Here is a 21,338-nt window from a genome sequence, read left to right as displayed (position 1 = left end):
TCCGAATCTAACCAAGGAAACCCAAGTCCCAAATCTACCATCTACGAACCCAAGAAACCCCAAGCCTGGTCCGTGTCTGTTCAAGCCAAGAGATTAGGGTCTAATGAACCTTAATCGAAGTGTTTCTCATTTGAGAAACACTTCGATTAAAGTCCGTTCAACCTTGAGGAGGATCTGTTCAAAACACAAGTGGATTTTTCTGATTTTTTCTTTCAAAGCTTTAAGGTAAGTTAATTCTCTTTTCTTTATTTCAGTTCGTGTGTTTGTGTGTTGTTAAAGGTCTGTCCGTATGGCCAAACGCCTTGTTTTAGTTTGTGTTTTTGAACTGCTATTGTCCACCTTGTCCGGACCTTTGTATTAGGTCAAGTCTTTCTTCATAATGTGTGTGTGTAAACTGTATATTCAATTGAATTCGTAATTGGTCATTCAATTAGCTCCCAAGGTCGTTTCTGTATTAACATTGCAATCTGAACCCCTTGTGTGATACTCTTGGATTTCTGATTTTTGGCTACGATTGTACATGTTATGATTAATATAGTCGAGTCGACATGTGTCGTCAATTAGTTTCAGTTGTCTGATCAATAACAAATTGACCTGCTTCTGTTAAGCATGGCCTGAATCTATTAAAAACTGAGTTCAACTGCTTATAATTGTTAATTTGAATCAGAAATAAAAGGGTTGGATTGTTAGTTAAGGTCTGAATTGGAGGGCATGGGCATTGGGGCACAACATGTGCATAAAGGCCCCTTTTTGATTAAAATAGTTTGACAGCACATGCTGTCAGATTATATTCTTGCTGCCCATGGCCTGTTTAGTTTAAATATTAAAGGGTACTGTCTGGAATATGATGGGAAGGTTTTTATACTTAAATGTTTGAGTGGAAACTGAAAAGAGGATAGCACATGGGAGGGGTGTTCTGATTGTCTAACAGGCTGTTAAAGGGCTGATTTTAGGTGTATAAAAGGGAGAAAAAACTTCAGTAAAAAAACAAAAAAAAGGATATTAATAATAAAAAAGATACAGATAGAAAACTCATACGGAATATTTGAGAGCTGAGTTCTGAAAAACAGAAAACTGGAAAGAATTCTTCTTGACAACTCAAGTAAAATTTCAAAACTGAAAATTGGCACTGGATTTTGAAGAGAAAAGAGATAGTGAGAGAAAATAGAGGGGCTTATACAGATACACATTCGAGAGGAAAATATACAGAAAATCAGCAACTGTTTCTTCCTTGTTTGTGTGATTCTCAGTTTGTTCAGCCTGTTCAATCAACTTTGTTTTCTTTCAAGTATCAGCTGAGTTCATTGGTTGATTCACATTGTTTGTTTCTCCTGGATTTGGTCTGCCTTGGAGTTTTGTTCCTACTGCATTGTTTGCTGTTGTCTTTCTGCCATTTTTTCATCGGCTCTTACTGTATCTTGCACTGGGAGCTGTCCTATTTGTACCTGCTGTTACTACTGCGTTTGGTATTGCTTCTATTGCTCTACTGACCCCTTGCTTCTTCTGTTGTATCCAAACATCCAGGTACATACTAAGACTTTGCATCTGATGTAACAATGAAAACATGAAATCAAAGATATGCAGGAGTTTAATCATTCGTTTGCTGCAGTTACAGTTTTTACGAATTAGATTTGTGTAATTCATTTAGTTTGTAATCCAATAAAGAAACACATTAGGTAGCCTTGTACTTAATCGCAGCTTAGTTCGTCCTAAATTGTGATTTCGTTTGCTTAATGGGTTGTCTGATAAGGAATGTATGAGTGTTTTGGCACACAGATAATTAGGCAATCTTTCAACTAATATTCTGCATGCATAGAACAGAATGCCTTAATCTTGCCAGATATGATGTAGTTTTATTGAATCGTTGTAGGTAGTTCACATGATCCTGTTCAAACTCTATTAGTAATAGTTTCCGATAAGTTAATTCCACTGACCTGGTTTAAATAGGCGAGTTTCGAACTCGAATCTGAAGAACATTTATCATAAACTTTTAGCAGTTCTATTAATCTTGTATATTAATTTCCCCTGACAATTTAACAACATGTTCATCCATGAAATAAGGCACAAAACAATTCACGCCTCATAAAATCAGATAATCAAATAAGGATCCGAAGCTGGTCAAGCATGTAATTAGCACGTAATCCTCTTTCTTTCATTTTATTAGAGACGAACACAATAGAAATGTAGTCGCTATAGGTTTATCCTCTTAAATAAAATCGAGACGAGCCTCGTCAAATAAAAATGCAAATTGCGGGGCCCTCAATAACTAACCATAATAAATATTTAGAATTCAGGACAGGTCGTTTACTGAATTTCATGGCCTTCCCCAAAAATAATAACGAATTTAGACTCTTTAGGCGCGGCTCAATTAAATTACATTCTTAAACTCGGGTGCACATTGATGTGACCCGAATCCAAATCTCAACGGAGTCGAAATGTGTTAACAACTACGGGTGCATTGATTGCGACGTGGCTCGAGATACATTTTCACGACGTTGCAATTCTATAAAAATAAATGATAATAAAAGCGGTTTAAACTTAATAAAAGCACATAAGTCACAACATGTATTTAAATCAGATATTTAGCCATTATAACAATTTAAGCGACCGTGCTAGAACCACGGGATTCGAGGGTGCCTAACACCTTCCCTCGGGTTAACAGAATTCCTTACTTAGAATTTCTAGTTCGCAGACTTCATTTGGAAAAGTCGAAAATTTCCTCGATTTGGGATTCAAGATAAACCGGTGACTTGGGACACCAAAAGTCAAACCTTTCCCAAGTGGCGACTCTGAATCAAATAAATAATCTCATTTCGAATATTGTCACTTAAATTGAAAAAACTCCCTCACACATTTTACCCTCCGGGGCGGGCGTGCAAAAAGGAGGTGTGACAACTACATTAGGGACTTAGCCAAAAATCCAGACATCAAAAGAGTACCTGGAATAGGACTACTCTACTCTGAATTAGTACAGGGGATTCCACCAATATTTCCCCACTTTGTCTCCAATATTCCGTCGGTCCATTCTATTATAGTTCTGGTGTCAATTAAATCCATTCCTATAAACAAAGTAGCACTGGAGGAACAGTTCTTGTTCAGACATGTTCAGCCTAGAGAATACAAGGTGTTCCGATGTGTAGTTAGGTTAGGGTACAATGATCAACTTGGGAAACCAGAGGAATTTGAAAACCAATTGGTGGAACATTTGAAAGAGTTCATTCGAGATGAATACTATATTCTTGCAGCACATGCTGATCAAGTTGCAGATAGAGAAATTGAACCTGCAGTATCTGGCCAACTAGTGGCTGGAAATTCACCTCGGGTCTACACGGAGGAAGAACTGGAGCAACAAGTAGATTCTAGAGTTTCATCAGCTGGTTCGATTCGATCAATGAACACTTCAGCAGCTCAGTCAAATCATTCATCAAATAGAATACAAATGGTCTCACCAAGTTTGGAAGAAGTAGAAGTGATGCAGTTTGTGGAAAAAGCAAAGGAGCGAGGAGTGTTCTATCTCCTGGGAGAAGCAGAGGTGGTCACTAAACAAGATTCTTCATTCTTGAAGAAATTTGTTGTCAACTATGCCTATAATTTCTTGCGCAAGAACTTCAGGCAAGGGGAGAAAGTTATGGCCATTCCTAGGACTAGGCTGCTAAGGGTCGGCATGACTTATGAATTATAATTTTGACATATCAGACAGTATTAAACTTACTACCAAATACTTCGCATAAAAAACAAACAGAGTGAAAGATCTCTGCATTTTTCGTGTAACTTTATTTTTATCCTTTAATACTGTGTGCAAGCTTTCAATTTGAGTTAATGTACTATTAAAACCTGTATGGATACGTTTACTCCCTCTATCCTCTCTATCCCATGTTCTAACTTAGTTTGCCACTATTATCATTGATGACTTTCTACTATAAAAACTTTTTCAAACACTCCTCAAATAGCTCTAATTTTAGAAGAAGTCCATTCTGGTACTTCGGTATGACCTTTCTATATGAACCATTTACATCTCATATACTACATTAAAGCATTTTATTTTCAAAAAAAAATATTTTCTGAACCATAGAAAAGTAGAAGAACATCAGTAACAAGGTAATACCTGGATTTTTAAGCTGTCAAATATAAAACCTTTTAGGGCATATGTTTTGCCACTGACAATGAGTCCATGATTTACCAAACGAGAGAGATCTGAACAGAAAAAGAAATCATACAAGAGAGGATTAGCAAGTCAAAATTAACTCCAAAAGAAGCACTTCATTAAGCATTCCAAAATATACTCCAATTGATTTATTTATTTCTTTGTTTACATATGGAGAAAGACAACTTATTATAAGGACAATCAACACATAGTTCCTTAATTACCTTTTACATTTCATGATTACATTAAATAGGAAAACCCTAAAAGTAAATAATCTCTAACGAGCAAATACAGAAACTTACCGGTAGAACGACGTTGCGAAAGGAAGGAAGAAGCAAAGTCTAGCTCCTTTCCATCACTGATCAGCATAGGCAAAGTAGCAGTCGATCGAGAGGAAATATGAACAAAGGCTAAGTGGTTGTCAATTTGGGTTGGAATCGTTTATTTTTTAAAATTTATTTTGTTAATTTAAATATTGTTTAATTGTTTATGTTTTAAATGTGGAATATGATCTGGTGGATTTTCTTATTAAAATTTTATGACGTGGCATGTATATGGCAAAATGTTTTTTTTTTTTTGAGAATAAGAATATTTTAATTTAAAGAGAACTAAGGTAGTACAGTACTATTACAAACCCTGATGGCGCTACCACAGATGCCATTGATGGATCAATATTGGTTTATTAAAACACAAAAGTTTATTTAAAGTAGATTGTCTTGATCCTTCCTTTGCTATTTGATGGGCCGTTGCATTTCCTTCCCTGCAACTATGCCTGAGAACCACTTGCCCCATTTTGACCATTAGCCATCTGCAGTCAAAAATAATATAATTAAATCATAAATTCTTTTTTGAGGTAACGTATAACATCTGGTGAGTTTGTCTCCATTTCTAGTGGAGTGAGGTTGTTTTGTTCTGCAAGGATTAATCCTTGGTGGATTGCTTGAAGCTCTACATAAATGGGACAATTTGCATGGACTGATTTTATGAATCCAAAAGTCCAATTTGAATCAGCATCTCTAATGAGTCTGCATATCCCTGAGATTGGAGTAGCACTTCTAAAGGCACCATCAACATTGAGTTTGAACCATCCTATTGGGGTGCATGTCATGTAATATGTAGGGGAATTTTTCTCAAAGTGTGGTGTTCCTTTTGAGTGAAGAGCTTTATTCTAGTGCATGTTTTACTGTTATTGAAGGTGATAAAGGATGAGTGGTAGTATTGATGTTATTACTATTTCTAATTAGCCAAAGGTTCCAAATGATAAAGAAGTCTTCCCAGTTTAGAGTGTTGGGCATTGTAGGTAGATTAAATATAAGGGGATTCATGTTTTTTATGTAGATTAACCAGTCCTCATTAAGGTTATGTAGGGATAAAAGAGGTGGTTGAGTTAGTAGTGAGTGCCAAAAAAAATTTGCCAAAGTACAATGAAGAAAAATGTGTTCGATATTTTCTTCTTCTTTGCGACAACATGTGCAAGTTGGGTCTATATTGATGTCAATGTATTGTAAATATTTTCTAGACGGAATTCTCTCATGGTAGCAAAGCCATAAAAGAATTTTATTTTATTAGGACAATTAAGGGACCAAATTCAATCAAAGTTTTTTTCTATCTTATGATCACTACAATTAGTGATGAGTTTATAGCAAGACTTTGTAGTGAAGAGGCCACTAGCGGTTTCTCCCCAGTAAATTCTATCTACGAGGCCACTAGAAGGAATAATAATAGAATAAATTCTGTCAGATATTGTTGCTGGTAATTCAAAAGAAATTTTATTAAAGATCTAATTGTTATTGTGATGGAGATCTTTAGGTGTGACAAGAGGACCTACTAGAAGTTGGCGGAGTGCTTGACCATTTGGAATCCATCTAGAGTTCCATATATCAAGAAAGGAGTTGTGACCAATTATCCAAGTCGTACCTTTAGAGCAACTCCTAACCAATCTTAAAACTTTTCCAGCTAAAAGAAGTGTTCTTAGGAGAGTTGTTTATGTACTTAGTTATAAGGAGGTTGGCCCAGGGGGAATGGGGGTAGTTTAATAATCTCAAAGCAAGACTTGCTAGTAATATTTTATTTTTGGAACAGGCTTTATTGACTCATAACCCTCCATTGGATTTGTCCTTTGTCACAGTGTCCCAATTGATGAGACACAATTGTTTTTGCTATCTGTGATTTCCCAAATAAAGTTCTTAATAATTCTATCAATAGTTTGAAGAATTTTGCTAAGTAAAAGCGTAATTTGCATTATATAATTAGGGATGTTGGCTAGGGTGGATATAGCAAGTGTGGTACATCCAGTAATGTTTAAACAATTGGTTTTCCAGTTGTTTAGCTTGTAACGCAAATTATCCAAGATGTAGTAGAAATCCTTTGTTTTAGGGCAGTGATTGTGTATAGGGAATCCCAAATATTTACCAAAGGTGCTAGTGCTTTTGATAGCTAATTGATTTGATACATAAGAAATATCATTTTTGGAGCAATTGGAGGAGAAGTATATCACGACCCATTTCCATAATAGATCGTGATGGCGCTCAACACCATTGTCAGGCAAGTCAACGCGAAAACATAATTAAGTTCTCATTTTTACTTTCACCAAAAAAATTAAGTGTAGCATTTCCTTAAGTTAAAGTTAAAACCAGAAATGATTAGTAATGTGCCAAAAGTAATTGTACAACCCCAAAATAATTGTCTACTAATGTGTGTGCCAAGATCTAGTGTCACAAGTAGTGGGCAACTAGTAGAATATACAAAAGAATAAAACTATCCTACTGTCCGAGATAGAATAGACAGCAAAAGTAAAGGAAGACTCCATCAAGCTGCTGAACGGTACAGGAAGGGAGCAGCTCACCGTGAAAGTCTCGGTCTATGAATCAGGGGCACGCACCAGTCTGATAGCCAGATATACTTGCCTCAGATTCTGTACAATTAAGTACAAAAGTGTAGTATGAGTACATAAACAATATGTACCCAGTAAGTATCCTGTCTAATCTCGAAAAAGTAGAGACGAGAGGTCGACATGACACTTACTAGGGTCAAATAACATGGTAAGTGATATACTACGCATGGATGACACTATAATTAACAATCTATAGCATGAAGCAACAAGTTCTTTCATAGGTGATATCACAGTTAGCCATTTACATTTCAAGGCATATAATCAAGTTCCGTCCACAGCAAAATACTAATCAATAATCATGCGCAAGTAGTGTCGAGGTCGTACGGCCCGATCCAACATAAAAATAAAGTGTGCACTGCTGGAGGGTCAAACGACGCAAACCATAGATGCATTTATTACCCCGCTCGCGAATCATACATGCGACGCGGTCAATTGTATTTAATCACAACAACAGGTAGACAAGAATAGACATCAGGAGAGTAAGTACTCATAATTTATCAACTTCTCTTTAAAAAGGGCAAGAAAGTAGTGTTCCACTTATTAGATCTGCTTATCATATTCAACATGATTTAGGCAAATCTTAGATTTATCATAGAGTCACAAGAACATCACATAAAACATGTTTTAGGGTCCTAAACTACTCGTACTTAAGCATAATAGTAGCTACGCACAGACTCTCGTTACCAAATGCGTACGTAGCCCCCGTATTTAGTGGCAAATTATTTAATTATTACACCTAGGGGGACAATTCCCTCTTATGAGGTTAGATAGGAGACTCACCTCGCTCCAAAGTGCACTTCCAATACCAAGAACAAGCTCAAACCCTCAATTCGGAGTCGAGCGATCCAAAACTAGTTAAATGAGGTAGGAACTAATCAATATAAGCTCACAAGATCGTATCTAGCTATTTAAGCAATTTCCCAACCTTTACCACAAGTTTCCTAAAATCCGACCCTGGGCTCACGTGTCCGGATTCCAAAATTTTTCGAAGGAAGTTGTTCTCTATAACCTAAGGATCAATAATATATGATTTCTAATTCATTCTGTAACAAATTTCGTGGTTAAATCTAATTTTTGTCAAAACCCTCAGTTTTACTCTAACCCCATGATTTTACCTTAATCCTAGTATTTAATCTACCTTAGACGCAAGTATTAAACTAGGAACAGGTGGGATAAGCTTACCTCAAGATGCTAGGTAGAAGTCTTCTCTCAAAAGCTCCCAAAATCGCCAATGGAGGAGTGAAAAGTGTCAAAAATGACTTAGAGCCCGTATTAAATGAAGCTCACTGCTTCAGCGATTTCCGCATATGCGGTCCCGCTTCTGCGAGAAATTGAGCGCATCTGCGGAACCAGCCAAGCGGGTTGCGACCGCTTCTGCAGTCTGGAAACCGCTTCTGCGGGTGTGGACCTCTCCTACCATGGCCACATCTGCGATAGGCGGACTGCTCATGCGGTCGACCAACTGCAGGTGTGGTTATGACAGAAGCAGATGATTCAGCACTTCTCAACATTTCCAACTTCACTTGACCCTCGTCCGATTGACGCTCGGGGCTCGGGGGCCTGCCCGAACATTCTGACAAGTCTGAAACCACGAGATGGACCTACTCGAACCTTCGGAATGCCTGAAACAACGCTAAATCTAAGAATCACCTCCTAAAACCAAATGAATCAAACTTATGAACTTCAAGGTCTTAATTTTCCTCTAACGAGCCGAAACCCACTTAAACTACTCGGATTGACATCAAATTTTGCGGGCAAGTGTTAAATGTTATATCGAACATGTACCGAGCTCCAGAACCAACATACGAGCCCGATACCCATGGAATCAATCATTAATTAGTTTCTTTAAATCCTTAAAACTTCAGATTAACAATTTCTAATAAAAATTGATTACCCGGTCTAGGGACCTCGGAATTCGATTCCAAGCATATGCCCAGGTCTCATATTTTCAAATCATGAATCCGAGTCCGTTTGTTCAAAATATTGACCAAAGTCAAACTTAGCCTTTTAAGAAAATCTTAAGGAATCAAATGAGCATACTTCAGTCCAAACTCTTCCAAATCCTGAACCAACTATCCCCGCAAGTCGTAAATTATTTAAAGCAAGCGCGAGAAGTTTTATTTAAGGGTACGGTGTTATACCCCATTTAAAACTGGTTAAAATAAAATACAACATATAGGTAATTCAGAATTTGATTAAAGTTAATGAATCGCCACCTAATTAATTGTGGTGAATTAGGACACCTAATGTTGATTAAAGTTAAACTCTGTTTATGGTCTACTTAACCTAAAGATTCTACATAAAGGCTCAATAAATCTAAAGGGAAGGTTTTTAAGGCACCCTTTAAAATCCATATTAAATGATTAACCGACCGGACTTAATTTTAATTAAGGCTAAGTGTAAGTGAATGCGTATAAGAATACTTGGCAAATGCATACTTAACTTGAAAAGCTAATGAATGTTAAAATATATTCTTTTGTCGTGGACTAAAAGTAAAAGTTGGCTGATGAAAGTTAGTCACTTCATGTCCAGGTTTAACATAGTTGGAAACAAAAGATTATTAATCGCAATATAAACGACGTCTTATAGTTGCTTCAAAACATTTTGGATTTTAACGTGTTATGCCGCAACAAGGTAGATTCTACCAAATTAGGCTTTCAAAAAAAATATTACCTCTAAGACCTTACTGACGAAGATAAAAAATGACTAATTTAAGTACCTATAAGTAATGTATTTTAAGGTTAATTGGTAACTGGAGGTAAGATCTACTATGACTCTAATTATAAAGAGTAAGTTTCATCTATATGTGAGAACCAAGAATTAAATACTTCAAATAAAATCAAAGCAAACATATGTCATAAGAATTAATTAAAAGAAAACTATAGCAGGGTATTCTGCTACTACTTCCCCCTCGCCTCTCTCTTAGCTTCTGCCCAAATGGTCCTTGAAGGGAGGAGGAGAAATTTGGATGAAAGAGTGAAATGCAGGTTTCCGGGTCTAGCGGCAGCACCAAGTCTCAACGCGAGACTCAAGAGCGGCTCCCATATGTTTATGCAAAACAGAAAAGAAATAAAGGAGAGTTAGAGGGGAGAATTCCATTCTTGACATTGTGGATATAGACAGTAAGTAAGTAGGATAAAGAAAGCAATGTAACATTCAATTTTGAACCATTTATAAAGTAAAGAACCTTCCATACAATGTACCATCCATAATAGAAAAGACTTGAGCATGTATCCATTTTTATACTTGAAAAGAAACAACATTTGACATACTGAAATTGAAGTTATACAACTTTACTACACTATTAACGCAACACAGTATAATCATAACAAAACTTATTACTTTTTCAAAGTTCTTTCTTTTTAAAATTGTTGCCCGAGTAGGTTGAGTTCCATATAATATACTTAACTGACTATCAATCATGTTGTGGAAGACCCTTTTAAAGTAACAGGAACAAAGAGGATTTATTTACCTCTCCTAGTTATTGAGTCCGGAACCAAAATGTGGCTTTTTTTTATTCAAACTACACAAATAGGTGGTAAAAAAAAGTTACATTTTTATATATAGCGTCACAATACCTAGCGCTATACAGCAACAGTAACGGAACCGTTAATGTATAGCGCCAGGTATTGTGGCGCTATACTGTATAAGCTAACATGGTCAGGTATAGCGTCACAATACCTGGCGCTATACATAGCGCATTCCGGAGTCAAAATTTCAATCTTTTTGCTTTGCCAAAATTCTAAATCGAGGTATTTCGATTTATTTTAAGTTGAAACATTTATAATAATGTATATTATTTGATTTGTATGTGTTTTATTTCGGTTTGTGTTTTTTTTTCGAAACTAGCATGTTAAATTTATCCGAATTTAATATTAGTGTTTTCTAATAAAATATAAATTAGTAAAATAAATTTGTCTGTTAATATCCTGATTTATATATATGTTTTTTTATTCCGTTTTATATTTTATTTGCAATTAAATTTATTTGTTGTTTATGCTTAGTTTAGATTATTTTTTAGCGTAGTAAAATCTAGACCTTTTTAGCATAGTAAAACGTAGACCCTTATAGCGTAGTAAAATTTAGAGTCTTGTAGCGTAGTAATGTGTAGTATTTTAGCTTAGAATTCTTTTTGTTTAAGTATCTTATACTGGTATTTGAAAATGCAAACTTTGTACAATTAAGTTAATAATTGTATCAACATACATAATTAGTAATTTGTACAATTAAGTTATTAAAAAATATGAATTTAAATTATAATAAAAACACATATATATATATATATATATATATATATATATATATATATATATATAATTTGTACAATTAAGTTATTAAAAAATAATAATTTAAATTATAATAAACACACACACACACACACACACACACACACACACACACACACACACACATATATATATATATATATATATATATATATATATATATATATATATATATATATATAATTTGTACAATTAAGTTATTAAAAAATAATAATTTAAATTATAATAAAAACACATATATATATATATATATATATATATATATATATAATTTGTACAATTAAGTTATTAAAAAATATGAATTTAAATTATAATAAAAAACACATAATTATTAATGATAGTTTACAGTTGACGACATGGACGCGACTATACATCCCGGCCCTCGGACGTTGGATCTATTAGCCCTACAGCCCCAGCATAGATCCGAGTATATATGGGACGGACAGTTGCTTACGCAGACTTTCCGGGCTAGGAGAGTGGATCTATTGTGGGAGTTTTTGAGTCCTCCCCGCGTTCTACATCCCCGCGTGGTCCATTACCTGGAGGAAATGGGATTATATAGGATTATTAGGATTGGCCGGATACAACTCGACTATGCTTTGATCACGGCCTTGATTGAGCGCTGGCGACCGGAGACGCACACTTTCCATTTGCCAATCGGCGAGGCCACCATCACACTACAGGACGCTGAGATTTTATATGGCCTGTCCGCTGATGGCTTGCCAGTTTTACTGTCTGCGACCATGAGATATTATTCGCGGCAGGCATATTGGGATATGCTGCACATGCTCACGGGTTTCATGCCGGAGGACGAGGAGGTAGCGTCTGGGTCCAGTCGTATACAGTTGGTCCCCATTAGAGACCACCTGGTGCAGATCCACCATACTATCACCGACGAGTCAGCGGAGGTGGATGTACAGCGATATACGAGGCTGCTGTTGCTCTTTCTATTTGGGGGGGTCTTGTTCCCGAACACTTCGGGGAACCTAGTGAGCCTCCGTTTTTTGCATCATATTACCCGGTTCGAGGATACATCCATCTACAGCTGGGGTGGTGTTGTCATCTCATACCTGTACAGGCAGATGTGTCGGGCTTGCATCGGCACACAGAGAGACGTTTGTGGCTTTCTGCCGCTTCTACAGGTGACAATATATTTAAATAATATGTCCATTAGTTACAATTCTACTTAGTTATAGTTAATCTTATAATTTACGTCAACTTTGTATGTTAGGTTTGGGCCTGGGAGCGATTTCTGCAGTTTCAGCCACCTCTACCACAGCTACCGGCTAATGTAGAAATTCCGCAACTCCCTCTAGCCTGTAGGTGGGTTATGCGTCGTACTCTTGCACGAGAGTATGATGCCCATCATAATCTCCCCCTCTGCAGGGATGTGTTGGATCTGCTGGATGACGCACAGGTGAATATCTAACTAAACTTACCTGTTATAGATTAACTTAGTGCTGCGCATACTAACTTTTTGTGTTCTTATTTGATAGTTCATCTGGACGCCGTATAGCGATGAGGTGATAGGTACCCTGCCAGCGTATTGCACGTTCGGCCGACATATTTGGCGAGCTTCTGTCCTGCTCATATGCCTCGATATTGTCGAGCATCATGCCTCCGAGCGGGTATTTCGCCAGTTTGGCCTGTCGCAGCCTATACCGACTCTGCCTGCATGGCATGCTTTACATTATGAGAGGGATGATCGGTCCAGGGCGGACGACACATTTATGGCATGGCTTAACGAGCAGCTGGGTACTTGGGACAGGTGAGAGGACTTGATCCCACCTCCGCAGCACTTTCCTATTCAACGTTATATGGCATGGTACCGCACTATTTCCCGACTTTTTATCGGGAACCCAGTTCATCAGGCACACGGTCGGTACGTCCCATACGCCGGGAGACACGAGGCCCTGGTATGTTTTCTGTTATTATTAATTATATACCTGTAATTTAGTGTCAAATATGTAGTTTATATTTTTTACTTTGTGCAGGCGATTGGATTGCATACTGTCTATCATATGGGGCAGCAGATGCAGAGTTATGTCCACGATCCTGTGGCCATGCAGGAGTATAGTCGTCGATTCATGGATGTGGCTGCCCAGACACTGCAGCGAACCCAATCGGATCAGCGTTTGGCACACGAGGCTGATTATATGGACCCAACGCAGTACCATCGAGGTCGTGGTATCCCACGAGCTGGTGGTGCCCGACGTGCAGGTGGTGCCGGACGACGTGGTCGTGGGCGGAGAGGAGGTGGTCCCCAGCAAGGGGGCGTTGAGGCTCCTGCTGATGTTGCTGCTGATATGGCAGGTGGCATGCATGAGACGGACATGTCGTCTTACGGCCTTGGAATTTACCACTCCAATGCCATCGCAGGTGACCCCATTGGGTCAATTATTGATCACGGGCTCGGATATTCAAGGAGTGGATATCCTTCCCAGGCCCGTCCACCACTGTTGAGGATCGACCGACCCGAGATTTTTATAGTGGGCGCCGACTGAGTTATGGCTCCACATCACATGTGCAGGTATGAATTTATTAGTATTGAATTTGAATTTATTTTAACTGTAACTTATTTATTTTCTTTAACTTTATTAATTTCTTTTTTAAGGGTTCATGCGATGCTGCGACAAATGACTATATTCAGGATCCAGACATGATGATGGTAAGACAATATAAAATGTTGTGAATTGTTATGTATTTTCCTATACTAAGTTTCATATTATTATGTAGCCTTCTACTGGAGCTGACAACACCACGGATACATGTCATCCTGCGCAGCATCCAGCTATAAGGAGACGACTTGATGATGATGATCCTGATAGCGTACCCGGGCGAGAGGGGATGCGCCTCAGGCCAACGGCTGCATTGAGACACACTGGATGCGAGACACATTGACATTGCCCAGACAATATTTTTGTATAAATTAACAACAATATTTAATCGAATATGCTCATTACTTTTTTTAGTTCTCCATTCGTTTGATAGTTTCATAAAATAAAATGTAGAACAACACAAACAGTTAAACTTAACTTCTACTTCAATTAAAATAAAATTTAGTACAACAAACAAGGAAAACATTACTACAGCACAAACACAAATATAGCAGGCCAACACAATCAAAATACATGAAATATGAAAAATACACTAAACACATACATGGCCTGTTTAGCCCCTGTTGCCATTTATTTTTCGCTCCAACCACTTAAATCGTTCTTGCAGTTGTTCTTTTTCTTCTTCTACCTCTTTCAGTTTCTCCTTCATCCGCACCATGGCTGTGACGGGCAATCCTCTTGCTGACTTTAATAACCTGTTGAAGGACTCTGACACGTTTGTAGTAAGAATTCTCCATCGTCTGCCACCATCCGCATGCAACATCCACTTTTCAGGGTCATGTCGCATTAACCAACGATAGGCTGCCTCGTCTTCTTGCCTGATAGAATCCACATGCCTCCGGAATTTATGCTGTTGGTGGTCTGTTGCTGCCATCCACATCAAATCATGTAGATCCTTGTTGGGATGTGCCTTCTGGAAATTGGCCTTAAAGTGCCTCACACAGTAACGGTGGTATGCATAAGGTTCTTGCCATGCAGGCAAGTTCTCCACAGAACTTAATATACCACCGTGCCGATCAGATATTAGACAAATACTTGAACGTTGTTTGACAACGTGCTCTTTCAGGTGGTTCAAAAACATCGTCCACATCTCTGTGCTTTCATTGGCACAAACAGCAAAAGCTAGAGGAAATATCTGTCCATTAGCATTCACTGTCACGGCTATCAATAGCTTGATATCGTACTTTCCATAGACATGAGTTCCGTCTATGGATATTACGGGCCGGCAATGCAAAAAACCATCAATTACTAACTTAAACGCCCAGAACACATAATTGAATATGTATTCTGGTGTTCTCGGACTCTGCTCAAGCTTCCATTCAACAACTGTCCCGGGGTTAAAGTGCTACAATGCGGCCATGCACTTTGGCAGAAATGCAAATGACTTATCCCAATTACCATAGATAATTTCAAATGCTTGTTTGCGCCCGAGAAATGCCTTTCTTTTCGTAATGGTATGGCCATATTCCTGGTGGACTGATGTAATGCACTCTTTGATTGTATACCTTATGGATGCTTCGAGGTACGGAATAAGTACAAGAGATATCAAGTCAATATCCAAGTTGAAGTGATTACCGTTGAATGTGTCCATTTCGCATGTGTGGGTGGGAATATATTTACCCACTTTCCACATACCTGTCTTCTTCTTGGTCGCACGCAACATCCAATTACATGGCCAAAACCACATGCGGCAAACAACCTTGTATACCATCAGACTTGACTCTCATACATGCATCTCACGACTCTTTTATGTTGTGCATTTTACAAGCCCTGCTTAAGCGTACTTTATCAAAAAAAGCATTCCCTTTGCAAGCACCGTTGGTCTAGACTCATCCCACATTGCTGTCCGGATTTCATCAAAATCCCTTGTGAGAGCTTCCACATCCGGCACGGTTGGCAAGTTATCAATGTAAGGAATCTCCCTTGAATGAAATGACACTTCGGACTCGTACACTCTTCGTCTAGGTGGGTCTCTCTTCAAATCAGGTCCTTCCTCCTCATCCTGTTCATCACCATCCTCACGAAATAAGGGTGTCTCGTCTCCGGATTCATCGACATTGTTATCGTAATCACTGTTCTGTTTCTCACTCTGTGCATCTGCCAGATCCCGATGTAATACGTCATTTTTCGTCAACTGAGTGAGTACAGGTGGTCCAACTTGCTCGTTTTCACTGCACAACCAACAAAAATATAAGCTACTGAATTAATAAATGATATCCATATGGTTTTATATCATTTCACTTACAAGTCGTAATGTGATGAAATTCCATGATGGACGTTTTCAATTAGGTGATGAGTACCGGATGGGCCACTTGTAAAATTCATATTCGGCCGGTACCCCCTATTAAATATATGAGCGTTAATACAAATTCAAGTACGCCAAAAATATACATAATTAACACAAATAAAAATTAAAGCTTACCACTCGTCTTGTGAATTATGGAAAGCAGGGTATAAATTATTTTCTCGTTGCTCATTCGCCGCCAGTGATAAGTTTAAATCAATGCAAACTCTTTCATCCGGAACCTGTCCGGCAAAAACTGCTCCAGAATAACCACCCGATGACTGAGGGTTATCTCTGCTACGCACAACCTCGTTTTTGGGAACGTCTTCGACCTTCACGTACATCTCCAACATTGTGATTACAAGAAATTCCCGACATTCGTCCGGAGTCCTCAAAAAATCACTCAAAGTTTCATCATCGTCGATGTTAAACTCCGAGTAAAAAACAACCCCTTGCGAAGTGACGGAATACGAATATCTTCCGGTTACTTTAACTATAACTGAACGTTTCCTCACACTCAGTTTTTTGCATAATAACGATATCAATTTATCGTACTCTATTGTAAGTGGCAATTTAACATGACACTGAACAGGTAAACTGTAGCCCACAGAATTATTCTCTATCACAACCTCACCCCCCAATATAATGAAATTCTTATTCTACGCTCTTCAGACATAATGAAAAATTGTTGGAGAATTTAAGAACAATAAACGTTTTAACAAGAGTTAACAAATTTTTTTGGATGAATTTCTATACAATCCTAACCTCTTTATATAGGAAATGGCTAGCCGAATTTTTTTTATATGTATAGCGCCAAAAACGTTGGCATTATACTCTTTTGAATTATTGAAGTCCGAAATTATTGGTGGGGCCAAGAAAATCTATTATAGCGCCACAATACCTGGCGCTATACATTAACAGTAACGGAACCGTTAATGTATAGCGCCAGGTATTGTGGCGTTATACCTGGCGCTATACCTGGCGCTATACATTAACAGTAACGGAACCGTTAATGTATAGCGCCAGGTATTGTGGCGTTATACTCAAAGGCGCTTTTGCAGTATAGCGCCTTTGAGTAATATCATAAAGTAAACTCTTTTCAACTTTCATATTTTTTTCTGAGACCCATGAATAGATGATAAAATATTATGACACGTGAAAATTCCAGAACATAGATGTCTCTAATACTTCTATGAATAGAGTCATTTATGACATTTGTGCATTTGTACGTTTCGTTCGTATCGTGAGGATCATGCCAAAAGAAATAAGAGATAGCCTTAACATACCTGGAGTAGGGAAAACTCCGTATAATATTCTTGGAAAATATTGCACCGTACTCATTTAGAACCACAAAATTCCGTTGTTATTATACAGTATAATTTTGTACGAACTCATCTGCTATATAAAGAACTTACGTTGCTAATACAGTATGAAGTGTTGTCACGAATTTCGGAACAATATTTACTCCTATGCCCTTCCTGTCCACAATTTCTATAGTAAAATTTCACTTCTACAGTTAGAAAAATCAGCTATTATCTTCATCTTGAAGAGAAACGTGCTTTCATTTTACAATTTTCAAACAAAATAGCATATTGAATTCAGTATAAACAGAAGACCTTAATGAGAGTATCACTTGATATTCAGGAATATGTGCCAAGACATTGGCTTTTCTGATAAGTGAAAAGGATAATAATGCCACCTACTCAAATAGTGGCCTTCTGCCATGTTTTGTTGCAGAGGGATTTAATCTTATCCACTTATTAGTTAACCGGGTAATGTTTCGTTATCCGGTAATTAATCTATTACCCGTATACTTTAAAAATTACCACAAATTACTTAAAATATTACTCACTTTCTACATACCTTATACACTTTACTATCATGGCCATGTAGTATCTTGTATGGCACTAGTCCATAAATATCGGGTATTTTAACTCGGGCCGTATTTTACTCTAACATGCCAAACTTCGACAAAATTCATTTTCTTCGATATTACTTACCTTCTTACCTTCACGAATTTACTTATCACTTATAATCCTTATAATCCCCAAATAATCTTTTCCTTGGACTGATGTCAATTACGTTATGGCAAATTCAACGTACATTACTGCAGGGTGCAATATCGTTGTAACTTATTACTGCGAAGCGTAACATCACCGTAATGTAATACTGTTGGGTACAACACTGTCGTAACCTAATACTGCAAGACGCAACATCATCGTAATATATTACTGCAGAGGGTAACATCATCGTAATATATTACTGCAGAGCATAACATTGTCGTAATATAATACTGCTGAACGTAATATCGACGTAATATTGTGGGGTGTAACATCATTCCCCCCTTTGGAACATTCTTCCTCGAATGTTAACTGATGTTCTTATCATTTTCGTAACTTATAACTCTTGTGAATATCTTAATACTCTTATTGTCAAATAAGCAGTTGCTTCTATGAATAAATCCAAAGTCTAGGGTATTCCCCCCTTTAGTCTTTTTGCACATATCGAAATCTTCCTAATCTTGCAACTTCTGTTACCTCCTGTCATGCAGCCTATATGACCCTGGCTTTATAGGTGCACTTATGCGATTCATCTTTCCTTTTTCCTTTTATCTTTTAGTCAGTCTCTAGGCCTTACTTTGTATATACAAGGCTTAATAGGATACCTCTCTGGGCCTCTATAGGTATACTGAAGTCCTTTGCTCGATACTTTGTAGAACTTGCGAATATGGCCATATCTTATTTCATAGATCTGGTTATCCATTCATATGACTTTACTGCATTTCCATGGGTTATAGTATACCATAATATTTGCTTCAATCTACCTTTACTGCAGTATGCTTACCAAATTCCCAGTTACTTTTGTTGCCTACCCTTTAGGTATAAATCTCAGTCCTTCAATGCCCCTTCATTACCGTTCGTCTTAAGAATCATGGCCTAATCTCATGTCATACTTTGTAACTTATATCTAACCATTGTTGATTCGCCTCAATGTTGATCTATAATACTTTACTTTAAGACTTGAAACTTCATATGTAATACACTACCGCTAGGGCTTACGTTGTATTGAGGAATATTCTAAGCAATTCCCATAATCGTATTTCATAGTGTCTCAATGTGATTCACCTTATGGGGCTATCCTAATTTCGTGCCGCCAGCAAAATCTTTTCTCCTTCTCTTCTTCTATTTTTTTTTTCAAATCATTATTCAAACGAAGGCCCAAACGTCATCCTTTATCTGTCACAATTATACCCTCATTTTATTACTAGGTCAACATTTCATTTTTTCTAAATGCTATTAATCTTAGACTCCTTTGAGTTCATTAAGGCTATACTGAACTTTCAATAACTTAGAAAAACTATTATCTCTCTTGTTTTCATAGACTTAATCCTGAGGACTTATCCATTTTCGTCACCTTTTCACTTGCCTTTCCTCATCCTTACTCATGTTTCCTTAAAACTTTGTCTTTCCACCATACTTTAGCTTTTGACCTATACATATTCATATATAAACTTTCCTTCAACTTGCTTGCACCCTAGATTTCCTTATGTTATTCTGGAATTTCAAGCGAGACATCACATCGTCTCCAAGTTTTCTCTATTCTCTTAACTAGATCTCTCAGTACTTAGAAACCATAGGCTGGAAGACATGCCGCTGACGATGTCGCTATCATTCTTGGTTATTGGATTCCTGTGCTTATAGCCTTCTATCCGAAGTATGGACTGTCACACCTCCTTTTTCGCCCGCGCCACCGCAAAGGGACGCGGAAAAGAGTTTTTTCCAATTAAAGGACAATCGAAACAGGATTTATTTATTTATTTCAGAATCGCCACTTGGGAGATTTATAGTGTCCCAAGTCACTGGTTTTAATCCCGAATCGAGGAAAAGAATGACTCTGTATTACAGTCCGCAAATTAGAAATCCGGATATGGAATTCTATTAACCCGGGAGAAGGTGTTAGGCATTCCCGAGTTTCGTGGTTCTAGCACTGTCGCTCAACTGTCGTATTTAGCTTAATTATCTGATTTTATACAATTATGAACTTATGTGCAAAGTTTAAACTCTTTACCGCTTTTATTATTATTATTATTATTATTATTTTAACAGAGAATTACAACATTGTGAAAAACGTATCTCGAACCACGTCACATCAATGTACCCGTGGTTATCGACACATTTCGACTCTGTTGAGATTTGGATTTGGGTCACATAAATGTGCACCCGAGTTTAAGAAAGTAAATTGTTAAAGGCGCACCTAAAGCGACTAGCGTATCATTATTTTGGGTAAGGCCGTGAAATTTGCTAAACGGCCGATCCCGAAGTCTATACAATTATTAACCAATTATTGAGGGCCCCGCAACTTATGCGTTTTATTTGGCGAGGCTCATCTCATTTATTTTAAAAGGATAATCCTAAAGTGACTACATTTTTTCTATTTAAGTTCGTCTCTAAAAAAAGAGAAAAAATTCTAATTAATTACATGCTTGAAAAGGCCGCTACTTCTTTATCGGATTAAGACAAATGCAAACTGAAAATTGCAATCGAGACAAAGGGAGATTGTTTCATGCCTTATTGTATAATTGAATATTACTAAAATTGAAATTATAAATAGAATACGGAATTTACAAATAATATTACCAAAATAAACTAATTATCCTCTAACTAATTTAGACCCACATTGTTAGATGAATTGAACTGTTGGAATTAATTGTTTACAACTATTTGAAACTGGAATTAACCTTAATCACTAATGCTTATTCGAAAGTTTGTTAAACTTAATCGTTAACTCGTCTTGTTTGAACTCAACTCATGCCTATTGGATTAATGATCATAGCAATTACTACTACGATCCTAACTTAAAATATAGTGGGCCTACTGATTCTACGAAATTACTGGCCATTTTTTATTCTGCCTAATATTTATAGATCTCCATTACTAACATGATTAAAAATTCACAAGCTTTGACTCATTTCTATTCCGGTTTGCATGAATTCAGAGTTATACTTCACTAATTAAACTAAATCAAAATAATCTCCAGTAATGACTATCTATCAATTCATGTACCCATAGGCATATAGAAAACAATTCAAACTACTTAGAATAGTTCTAAGTAC

General features: G+C 37.2%; 2 protein-coding genes across 2 annotated transcripts; both read right to left on the bottom strand.

Moving 5' to 3' along the window:
* Nucleotides 1-1,044: 1,044 nt before the first annotated feature.
* LOC142162896 (uncharacterized) lies at nt 1,045-4,605 on the bottom strand. Its single transcript, XM_075219951.1, has 3 exons — nt 4,447-4,605; nt 4,106-4,194; nt 1,045-1,545 (listed from the first exon to the last, which is right to left on the bottom strand). Exons 1-3 carry the CDS (start codon nt 4,511-4,513, stop codon nt 1,399-1,401), a joined length of 303 nt encoding a protein of 100 aa, XP_075076052.1. The 5' UTR covers nt 4,514-4,605; the 3' UTR covers nt 1,045-1,398.
* Nucleotides 4,606-14,348: 9,743 nt separating this feature from the next.
* Nucleotides 14,349-16,873, bottom strand: LOC142162895 (uncharacterized). The gene is made up of 3 exons (XM_075219945.1): nt 16,364-16,873; nt 16,187-16,282; nt 14,349-16,112 (listed from the first exon to the last, which is right to left on the bottom strand). Exons 1-3 carry the CDS (start codon nt 16,576-16,578, stop codon nt 15,716-15,718), a joined length of 708 nt encoding a protein of 235 aa, XP_075076046.1. The 5' UTR covers nt 16,579-16,873; the 3' UTR covers nt 14,349-15,715.
* Between the last annotated feature and the right edge of the window lie 4,465 nt (nt 16,874-21,338).

Source organism: Nicotiana tabacum, chromosome 8 (genome assembly GCF_000715075.1).
Source record: "Nicotiana tabacum cultivar K326 chromosome 8, ASM71507v2, whole genome shotgun sequence".
Classification (NCBI taxonomy): domain Eukaryota; kingdom Viridiplantae; phylum Streptophyta; class Magnoliopsida; order Solanales; family Solanaceae; genus Nicotiana; species Nicotiana tabacum.
Note: the sequence above shows the minus strand (reverse complement) of the source record. Positions and strands in the feature narration are given on the sequence as shown.

Bases quoted from the DNA above. Each gene is read 5' to 3' on its own strand.
- LOC142162895 (XM_075219945.1), bottom strand. From the start codon at position 16,578: ATGTTGGAGATGTACGTGAAGGTCGAAGACGTTCCCAAAAACGAGGTT. The intron at 16,283-16,363 runs GTAAGCTTTAAT...TATATTTAATAG, and splicing joins CATAATTCACAAGACGAGTG to GGGGTACCGGCCGAATATGA. The intron at 16,113-16,186 runs GTAAGTGAAATG...TTGGTTGTGCAG, and splicing joins ATTTCATCACATTACGACTT to TGAAAACGAGCAAGTTGGAC.
- LOC142162896 (XM_075219951.1), bottom strand. From the start codon at position 4,513: ATGCTGATCAGTGATGGAAAGGAGCTAGACTTTGCTTCTTCCTTCCTT. The intron at 4,195-4,446 runs GTAAGTTTCTGT...TTTTCTGTTCAG, and splicing joins TTCGCAACGTCGTTCTACCG to ATCTCTCTCGTTTGGTAAAT. The intron at 1,546-4,105 runs GTATTACCTTGT...TTGTTACATCAG, and splicing joins TTGACAGCTTAAAAATCCAG to ATGCAAAGTCTTAGTATGTA.